Source organism: Rhinopithecus bieti, unplaced genomic scaffold, assembly GCF_001698545.2.
Source record: "Rhinopithecus bieti isolate Rb0 unplaced genomic scaffold, ASM169854v2 scaffold_2205, whole genome shotgun sequence".
In the NCBI taxonomy this organism is placed as follows: domain Eukaryota; kingdom Metazoa; phylum Chordata; class Mammalia; order Primates; family Cercopithecidae; genus Rhinopithecus; species Rhinopithecus bieti.
The window spans coordinates 2,516,747-2,527,376 of NW_016803673.1; the positions used below are offsets into that span (position 1 = coordinate 2,516,747).

Sequence of the window (10,630 nt, forward strand, 5' to 3'; positions counted from 1 at the left end):
CTCGGGAGGCTGAGGCCAGAGAATTGCTTGAACCCGGGAGGCGGAGGTTGCAGTGAGCCTAGATCTCGTCACTTCACTCCAGCCTGGGCGATAGAGCGAGACTCCTTTACCGGGGCGGAAGGAAGATCGTAGTGTGTAACTCTATTTTTCAGAGCAAAAGTCACTGCGCAGGGGCTCTTCCTTGAATACGCCGGCTCCCTCCCGCCCAACACTTCTCCCTTTTCCCCCTGGGGCTTTCTTTGGCGCTGCCCTCAGCTGACAGTCACACGCTTGCCAGGTTTATCAGTCACCTCTACGGCAGACACTAGCCAAGAACACATCTGTGTGTGTGACACACTGTTTGTGTCCCCTAGGACTGAACCTAGGGCCTGCCACGTGCCAGGCGCTCAGTCTGCGTCCGCCTGAGACCGGAAGCCCCCCACTCCAAAGGACTGAATGAATGTACTGCTGACCATTCACTCATTTCGTCCCTACTCAGGAGCGCCTGCCGTGCCGGGTGCCGGGGTGAGGGGAGCGCAGGGACACGTGCGGGACGTGTGATGGAGGCGCTGAGGCCCGGCCTCGGGGTCCCCTGCTGCACCGCCTCCGGGCGGAGATTGGCTGCCCTCGGCCCACAATGCTGTGCGCCCCGCCCCGCGCGCCGCTTCCGGCGGAGTCAGGTCTGACTAATCGAGCGCGCGGGCTGGCGGCTCGGCGCTCGTCTGGCGGCGCCTGCCGGTGTGGTGGTTTCCGGCGGACGTGGTGAGAGTCGCACGCGCAGCGGGGAAGGTGTGAGTTGTGAACGGCCCGGGTCTCCGCCATGGCCTCTCTACTCGCCAAGGACGCCTATCTGCAGAGCCTGGCCAAGAAGATCTGCTCCCATTCGGGCCCGGAGCAGCAGGCGCGGACGCGGGGTAACGCACATGGCCGGGCTGGGACTGAGGGGCCTGCGAAACGGGGACGCGGCCGGAGCCGGTGTAGACGAGTCTGTAAAGTACTAGAAAAAACAATCCAAGTGACTTGTGAAATTACCGCCGTTTCCCTTGCTTTTTTTTTTTGAGACGGAGTCTCGCCCTGTCGCCCAGGCTGAAGTGAAGTGGCCGGATCTCAGCTCACTGCAAGCTCCGCCTCCCGGGTTCAAGAGATTCTCCTGTCTCAGCCTCCAGAGTAGCTGGGATTACAGGCGCGCGTCACCACGCCCAGCTAATTTTTGTATTTTTAGTAGAGAGAGGGTTTAGTAGAGACAGGAGTAACGGTCAGTCCGTGGTCAAAGACCCTTTCAGTCCCTTCACTATGGACATGGTGCGGTGTGGGGAAGAGGAGGATGGCAGAGGGCTCCTGCGCTTAGGGTTCTCATGGCCTGGTGACCTGGCTGCACAAGGGAAGTAGATAATCGGGCGGGGAAGCCGACAGCGGGGACTTGTCAGTGCTGTCTGGGCCCAGGAGGAGAGGAGAGCAGCAGGGTCTCTGGACCCACCAGAGGTTAAACGGGGTTTCCTTTTTATTCAAGGACGGTATATTGGTGATAGCAAATCCAAAATCTTGTGAATTTTCTCATTACTCAGTATGTCTTCCGTCTGTCTTTCTCATCCTTTTTCAAGTTTTTTTTTCATTTATTAAAACGATTCAGCTCCTGCTTTACATACTGATTTCTCCCATTTAAAAAGTAAACATTGTCGGGGTATGGGGCCTCACGCCTCTAATCCCAGAACTTTGGGAGGCCAAGGCAGGCGGATCACAAGGTCAGGAGATCGAGACCATCCTGGCCAACATGGTGAAACCCCGTCTCTACTAAAAATGCAAAAATTAGCCGGGCACAGTGCTGGGCGCCTGTAATCCCAGCTACTCGGGAGGTTGAGGCAAGAGAATTGCTTGAACCCGGGAGGTGGAGTTTGCAGTGAGGAGAGATCGTGCCATTGCACTCCAGCCTGGGCAACAGAGCGAGACTCTGTCTCAAAAAAAAAAAAGTAAACATTACCCCCAGCAGCTAAAATGAAAGCCCTTGTCATTGTGTTTGATGGCAACGTGGTAGCTTATTATGAAGCAGGGTCAGAAATTGTTAGTAGAGGTGGATATTCAGGTTTTTCTAATTTTTCACTCAATATGATGAACGTCCTTGAAGCCTGGTCTTTGTGCATGATGGATTCTCACAAGCAGAACTACTCGGTCAAGGTTGTGGTTCGGAGCTCTAGGATCAGTGTGTCTCTGGCTCCCAATCCTGATCCTCTTTCTGCATCCTCCTAGGATCAAAGCCTTGGTGAGCCTTTCCTGCCTATTGAATGGGCCATGAGATTGGGATGGCAACTTTTTTTTTTGAGATGGAATCTTCTTCTGTTGCCCAGGCTGGAGTGCAGTGGAGTGATCTCAGTTCACTGCAACCTCCGCATCCCAGGTTCAAGCTATTCTCCTGCCTCAGCCTCCCAAGAGGCTGAGATTACAAGCGCCTGCCACTACGCCTGGGTAATTTTTTGTATTTTTAGTAGAGACGGGGTTTCACCATGTTAGCCAGGCTCCTCTCGAACTCCTGACCTTGTGATTCGCCTGCCTCGGCCTCCCAAAGTGCTGGGATTACAGGCGTGAGCCACCGCGCCCGGCTGGGACAGCAACTCTTTCTTATTTTGCATTTCAGCTGGCAAAACTCGAGGCTCAGAAGCTGCAGGGCCCCCAAAAAAGAAAAGGAAGAAAACACAAAAGAAATTCCGGGAGCGGGAAGAGAAGGCTGCTGAGCACAAGGCCAAGTCCTTGGGAGAGAAGTCTCTAGCAGCCTCTGGGGCCAGGAGGCCTGAGGCAGCCAAAGAGGAAGCAGCTTGGGCTTCCAGTTCAGCAGGGAACCCTGCAGGTGAGAGGCGTCAGGACATGTTGGTTCTGTGCAGGGCAGGGCTGGGGCTGGGCTTGGGCTTGGTCCCCTCTGCTGTTAAAAAAAAAAAAAGCATTGTCAGGCACACAGGGATAGCACAAGACTTCCCCAGGAGCAAAGATCGCAGGAGCGCTAGGGTGGATGGGACCGAAGGAACTGTATGGCGTTCCAGGCCACATGGCTAGCAGGATGTCAGGGGGCAAGCCCATGTCTCTCTGAGGACCTGGAGCAGCTTGACTTGAGCTTCACTGCCCTCAGGTCTCTGCAGGGGCGTCGTGAGAGCCAGCTTGTTCTGGGGCGCAGGCTACAGAATGTGGAGGAGGTGGTCTGGCTTGCACCATAGGAAGTGTTATCTCATACCACAGTGACCTACCTTGCAAGGCACTCAGTTACCTGTCGTGGAGGATGTTGTAGGAACCAGTCTAGGTTGAAGTGGTGGAGTAGAATTTACTGAAATTGCCCTGCAGATCCATGAGTGGCCACAGTGGGACAGGGATTTGTGGCCCTAGGGAGAGAGGGAAGGGGAGAGGGAGAGAGCGCCCCCTGCAGTCCTGTCTCCTTCCCTGCAGATGGCCTGGCCACTGAGCCTGAGTCTGTCTTTGCACTGGATGTTCTGCGACAGCGACTGCATGAGAAGATCCAGGAGGCCCGGGGCCAGGTAGGCAGGCAGGTTTGCTGGAGTGCTGTCACTGCTCTGCCTGTGTTCTCCCTGGGGTCGGCTCTCAGCAAGGGGCTGTAACCCCTGTTCTCCCCTCTGCAGTGAGTCTGCCAGGGCCCCAGCAGCTGTGCCCTGGGAGAGCAGTTATTTTCTTGGAGAACCTCAGTCACCAAAGTTATCGGCCTCTTTCCTTCTGGGAAGCTGCCTTTGCTGAACTGACACTGGGATAGGCACCTCCTGTGTCAGTTTCTCCGAATGTCGTGATAGTCCTGCGAGTTGAGCAGGGACCTGAGCTGAGTGGCTAGGCACAGGAATCGCCAGTGCAGCTCTTTGTGCTGAATAGTGCTGTCTCCTCTGTGTTGGCCCCTACCCACCCTTTCCCTGGGGCCCTTCCTTAAGGCCTCATGCTGTGTGGGGGACAGTCCCCAGCTACTCTCCTCCGCCATCCCAAGGTACAGTGTATGGTTCCTAAGAGGCGATCAAGGCTCCGGGCCCTTGTTCCTGAAGCACAGGCCTCATTTGGGCTGGTGTAGGACTCTTGTTGGCCTGGGGATGGGAAAGGCCACTGGGGAGAGCTTAGTTTGGGTACCTCGTAAACAGAATAGGCAGCGGTCAGGACAGGTGTTCAGACCCCAACTCCAAGTTCTAGGCAGTGGTGTTGACCCTCCTCATCTATGAAACAATGTATGACATGTGGAACCATGTTTGTAACGTATCCTGGCACGGGGTAAGCACCTGGGAATTGGAAGCCGTGATTCTTATTTGGGGGTTCCTTCTCCCTTTTGGGGTCATTTGCATTTTTGAGGAACATCCTCTGTTGTGGAACATTGAACTCCGTGGGCCCCTTGTTCTGCGTGAGGATTTCCTCACCTGCCTTCCAGCCCTGATTCTTCTCAACCGTGGGCCAGGCTGGGGGACCCTGGGGTCGAGAGAACTTTAACGAGTGGGCGCCTCTCCCCCAGGGCAGTGCCAAGGAGCTGTCCCCTGCCGCCCTGGAGAAAAAGCGGAGAAGAAAGCAGGAACGGGACCGGAAGAAGAGGAAGCGAAAGGAGCTGCGGGCGAAAGAGAAGGCCAGGAAGGCTGAGGAGGCCGCGGAGGCCCAGGAGGCGGTGGAGCCAACGCCAGAGGGGGCCTGCACGGAGCCGCGGGAGCCACCGGGGCTGATCTTCAATAAGGTGAGTGGGAGCTGGGTCCTCGGGCGGGCTGGGTCGGCTTCAGGCCTCAGCATTGCCCCTTGTTAGCTTCATGACCTCCCTCCGGACCCCATCGCGTCTGTAAGGTGGTGACAGGGACAGCGCAGGTCCCTTAGGGTGCCGGCCAAGACGGGCCTAGTGTGGGGCTGGCATGAGCTCATGTCATACCTTCTTCCCAGGTGGAGGTGAGCGAAGACGAGCCGGCCAGCAAGGCTCAGCGCAGAAAGGAGAAGAGGCAGAGGGTGAAAGGGAACCTCACGCCGCTGACCGGGAGGAACTACCGGCAGCTGCTGGAGCGCCTGCAGGCACGGCAGAGCCGGCTGGACGAGCTGCGCGACCAGGATGAGGGGAAGGCGCAAGAGCTGGAGACCAAGATGAAGTGGACCAACCTCCTATACAAGGCGGAGGGCGTGAAGATCCGCGATGACGAACGCCTGCTGCAGGAGGCCCTGAAGCGGAAGGAGAAGCGCAGGGCGCAGCGGCAGCGCGGGTGGGAGAAGCGCACGGCTGGCGTGGTGGAGAAGATGCAGCAGCGCCAGGACCGGCGTCGGCAGAACCTGCGCAGGAAGAAGGCGGCCCGCGCCGAGCGCCGCCTGCTCAGGGCCCGCAAGAAGGGCCGCATCCTGCCGCAGGACCTGGAGCGCGCAGGCCTGGTCTGAGCCTTTCCCACTGGGGGTGCCGTCTCTGTCCTGGGAGGCTCCAGGGGACCCTCTGAGTCCTTGATGCAGGCTCTGTCCCAGGATCTCCACAGACCGCGGCCTCTGCGTGTGAGGGGGACACTGTCGTGCTCTGCTGAGTTGTGAGGGCTCAGATCACGTGTGTGAAAGAGAATGTTTCTGCGTCATCCTTGAAAACAGGGTCTGGGGCCTTCAGACCCAGGGAAAGGGCGAGCCACACTGGGGCCCAGCCTGCTTTCCTGGGCCCGAAAGCTTCCCGAGGTTTGCAGGGTCAGGGAGGAGGAACGGTGGGGGTGGGCAGTCACTGCCCCTTCCCCCCTGCCTGTGTTCTCAGGGGCCACAGGACAGAAGAGGGTGGCCTCTGCTGCCGAGCCACGTTAGTCCGCAGCTGACTGGAACAGAGGACAGCCCTGAGGTGTGGCGTGTGGGCACCTTTCACTCGGGAGTGGTGGGAGCACGTCCAGGCGTGATGCGTCCTGGGGCAGAACGCCACGTCTCCTCCCCCTTCTCTTGGCTTCTGCCTGTTGGGGTCTCATTCCTTTCTGTTCCTCAGTGCCTCTGGGCGGCATTTCACCTCCGAATTCAGAGGGAGGGAGGGAGCAGTACCTTCCCAGAGTCCACGCGTGTGAGTTGGGTCAAGTGCATTGGCCCAAGGGAAAGACAGAGTAAAAGCTGGAGAGAGTGAAGTGAATGGAAGATACAAAATGTAATGGAAGAATTAAATCCAAAGCTCCAGGCAATCAAAATGAATGCAGGTTGAATAAACTCAGGTGAATTTTAGTGGCACGTGGATGATAATGCTGTAAATAAAATTCTTTTGATGAAACTCTCCAGTTAACTAGACGAAGATTGTAAGCTAAAGGGAGCTGGTGTGACTTTTAATAGTGTCTACTGATGAAAAAGCCCTGTGAAAGATCAGATGTGAGATGGGTATGAGCTTGAGCCTAGGAGACAGACACAACAGTATCTGGAAAGAATACATAGTCCTTCCAAGCGTATATGGAACATGGATGGGAATTGACCACCTACTTTGTCTAGAAAAGAAGTCGTAAGATATTTCAAGGAATCAGTGTCGTTACCTGGCCATATCCCAATGTCGTTAAAAAAATTTTGAGCTAATTCTTTTGTTTTTTAGACGGAGTCTCTGTCACCCAGGCTGGAGTGCAGTGGCACGATCTCGGCTCACTGCAACCTCCGTCTACCAGGTTCAAGCGTTTCTCCTGCCTCAGCTTCCTGAGTAGCTAGGACTACAGGCACCCGCCACCACGCCCTGCTAATTTTTTGTATTTTTAGTAGAGACAGGGTTTCACCGTGCTAGCCAGGATGGTCTCGATCTCCTGACCTCAGGTGATCCACCCGCCTCGGCCTCCCAAAGTGCTGGGATTACAGGCGTGAGCCACTGCCTCCAGCCTAAACTAATTCTTAAAATTTCATATTTGGAACTTCTAAAACATAGTTACAAATTACCTATGAGTTAATTCCTAATGGATGTTAGAAATATTTGGGACTAAAAGATAATGAAAATGCTGTGTATTGAAGTTTGTGGAGCAGGGCCTGGCACGGTGGCTCATGCTGTTAATCCCAGCACTTCGGGAGGTGGGTGGATCACTTTAGGTCAGGAGTTTGAGACCAGCCTGACCAACATGATAAAACCCCATCTCTACTAAAAATACAAAAATTAACGGGCATGGTGGGACATGCCTGTAGTCCTAGCTGCTTGTTAGGCTGAGGCAGGAGAATTGCTTCAACCCGGGAGGTGGAGGCTGCAGTGAGCCAAGATCGAGCCACTGCACGCCATCCTGGGTGACAGAGCGAGACTGTCTCAGAAAAAATTTATGGAACAGGATTAAAGCAGCATAAAAAACATTTCATAGCCCCTAAATGTATGTGCATCTACAGATAGATAAATAGTGCCATTCATACACGTATATGCTGTATGTCTGTGTTTTTAAGGGCCAAAGATAAGCATGCAGCTTAAGTTGGAACAACTCAAAGTAAATGGAAGAAAGGTCTCCAAAACTGACCAATGGAAAGCCTGAGTTGTAATCACTGATGAAATGGAATCAGTAGTTAAGAATGTTCCCCTAGACAGTTACAGAGAAGTTACATGAAATAGAGAACAGGTAATTCCAGACTTAGACAAATTCTAACAGAGAATCAAATGAGAGAACACTTCATGAATTTAACTTGGTTACCAAAACTAAACAAGAAAACTAGGTAAGAGGAAGGGAAGTTACCAAATACCAATGTCAAAATTTTAATGATAATAAACCAAGTTTAACAAAGTGCCACGCTGGATTTAACTCAGAATTGCAAAGCGGTTTCCACGCCAGCGAATCGCGTGTAATTCACATCAACAGATTAAAGGAGCAAAACCCACGTGACCATTGCAATGATTGCAGAGCAGGCACCCAGTAAATGACCCAACTGCCATTTATAACAAGAGTTCTTGGCAAACTAAGAGTTCAGGGGATTTCCTTACTCTGACAAGGGGATTTGGAGCCAGGCATGGGACTCATGTTGAAACCACATTCTGGGTCAGGCAAATGTAGATGTATGCAAGGGAAAGATGTCCCCATGGGTTCCCGACAGGTGAGGTCATCTTCATAGTGAACTAAGGGGCCTGTGAGGGTCTGGAAAAGGCCACGACCATCACCTGGCCATGGAGACCAAAGGGGCAAGGGGGTCTCGTCCTGAGCGGAGACAGGACAGCTGGATGGGTCAGTGAGGGCTGCAGATGGAGGGAGCTGAGAGTACAGCAATGTTTTGCTGTCACTGGATGTCTGTGCAAGGCACCTATGCCAGCCAGGGAGGTTGAGAGCGAGGCTCGGTGGGGACTGGCATACTGAGTGGATGCAGTCATTCGGCAACGCATGTCATGCATGGCGTGGGCCATCGCCGTGCTGGATGAAAGTTTCAGGAGCGAATGAGACCCAGCCCTAGCTCTCAAGGAACTCACAGTCTCATTGATAGTGGTCCTGCAAAGTGGGCAGGGGAAGGATCAGGGTGTAGGGCCCTGAGGTCACATGGAAAGTTGTGAACGTTGCCGGTACCAAAATGGAGTCACTAATGTCAAACTCTAAAACAGTCGGAGGTGATGAAGCAGCCCTCATGCACACATTCCTGTAATAGGACTTACCACAAGACATTTCTACAAACAGACCAATAACAGGACTCACTGCAAGACCATCCTCAACCGTTGCGGTATTCCAGATAAGCTGCTATTCCCAAATCCATTTATTTTAGAGAGTCTATCTCTGGATGTCTTCATTGGTTGACAGTGTCATGTAGGATTCAGTACAATGAACAAAGATTGGGGAAAGGCAGCCCCCAGGCAGAAGACCAGAGGCAAAGGGGACAGGCAGGCATTTGTAAGGTCTAAAAAGTTGAGTCTGCTTTCGTGATACCGGACGAAGTTTCATATGTTGTGTTTTCATTCAGTTCAAAATACCTGCTAATTTCCCTTTGATTTATTCTTTGACTTACGAGTTATTTAGAGGTGTGTTATTTAGTTTCCAAATATTGAGGAATTTGCCAGAGATCTTTCTGTTAGTGATTTCTAGTTGAATTTCCCTGTGGTCAGAGAACATACTTTGTATAACTTGAGTTCTTGGCTGGGGCATGGTGGCTCACACGTGTAAATCCCGATACTAGGAGGCTGAGGGAGGAGGATCACTTGAGCCTGGGAGATTGAGACCAGCCTGGGCAATGTAGTGAGACCCTGTCTCTACAAAAAATTTAAAAAATTACCCTGGGGTGGTTGCCCACGCCTATGCCTATAGTCCCAGCTACTCAGAAAGCTGAGGTGGAAGGATCACTTGAGCCCAGGAGGTTGAAGATGCAGTTAGCCATGTTCCTGCCACTGCAGTCCAGCCTGGGCAACAGAGTGAGACCCTGTATCAAAAAAACAAAACAAAAACCACTTGAATCCTTTCGAAGTTAACAGGGTTTGTTTCATAACCCAGACTGTGGTCTCTCTTGGTAAATGTGTGTGTGCTTGAGAAGAATGTTTTCTTTTTTTTTTTTTTTTTTTTGAGACAGAGTCTCGCTCTGTCACCCAGGCTGGAGTGCTGTGGCCGGATCTCAGCTCACTGCAAGCTCCAGCTCTTGGGTTTACGCCATTCTCCTGCCTCAGCCTCCCGGGTAGCTGGGACTACACGTCGTCCGGCTAGTTTTTTTTTGTATTTTTTAGTAGAGACGGGGTTTCACCGTGTTAGCCAGGATGGTCTCGATCTCCTGACCTTGTGATCCGCCCATCTCAGCCTCCCAAAGTGCTGGGATTACAGGCTTGAGCCACCGCGCCCAGCCGAGAAGAGTGTTTTCTGCTCTTGTTGAGTCAAGTGTTTTAATGTCAGGTCCAGTGGAGTTCAAGTTCTATGTCCTTGCCAATTTTCTTTCTTTCTTTCTTTTTCCATTTTGAGACGGAGTTTTGCTCTTGTTGTCCAGGCTGGAGTGCAATGGCATAATCTTGGCTCACTGCAACCTCCGTCTCCCAGGTTCAAGCCATTCTCCTGTCTCAGCCTCCTGAGTAGCTGAGATTACAGGCCTGCGCCACCACGCCCGGCTAATTTTGTATTTTTAGTAGAGACGGGGTTTCTCCATGTTGGTCAGGCTGGTCTCGAACTCCCGAACTCAGGTGATCTGCTCGCCTCAGCCTCCCAAAGTGCTGTGATTACAGGCGTGAGCCACTGTGCCTGGTGCCAGTTTTCTGCCTACTCATTCTGTCAATTATTGTACTTCATCAGAAATTAAAAATTAGGAACACAGATGAAAAGGTTCACAATGGGAGATGATATTTGTAAAACATACAGTATAATAAAGGACTTATGGCCGGGCGCGGTGGCTAACACCTGTAATCCCAGCACTTTGAGAGGCCGAGACAGGTGGATCATGAGGTCAGGAGTTCAAGACCAGCCTGGCCAACATGGTGAAACCCCATCTCTACTAAAAATATAAAAATTAGCCAGGCGTGGTGGCACGCCTGTAATCCCATCTACTTGGGAGGCTGAGACAGGAGAATCATTTGGAGATGAAATGATTGTTTTCACGGGAAAACAGGAGGTTGCAGTGAGAAATGGAGGTTGCAGTGAGCCGAGCTGTCGCCACTGCACTCCAGCCTGGATGACAGAGCAAGACTCCATCTCAAAAAATAATAAATAAATAAATAAAATGGCGTAACTATTTTGAAGGTTCATTTGTTTTTGCATAAAGATGTCCAGTGTTCCAGCACCTGTTGCTGAAAAGACTGTCTTTGCAGAATTGCCCT

The 10,630-nt window shown here is 52.5% G+C and overlaps 1 protein-coding gene across 1 annotated transcript; it reads left to right on the forward strand.

Annotated features, from left to right (window-relative positions):
* The first annotated feature begins 541 nt into the window (after positions 1-541).
* On the forward strand, positions 542-6,483 carry SURF6 (surfeit 6). Its single transcript, XM_017849204.1, has 5 exons — positions 542-893; positions 2,609-2,818; positions 3,406-3,494; positions 4,457-4,669; positions 4,867-6,483. Exons 1-5 carry the CDS (start codon positions 800-802, stop codon positions 5,344-5,346), a joined length of 1,086 nt encoding a protein of 361 aa, XP_017704693.1. The 5' UTR covers positions 542-799; the 3' UTR covers positions 5,347-6,483.
* The last annotated feature ends 4,147 nt before the right edge of the window (positions 6,484-10,630 follow it).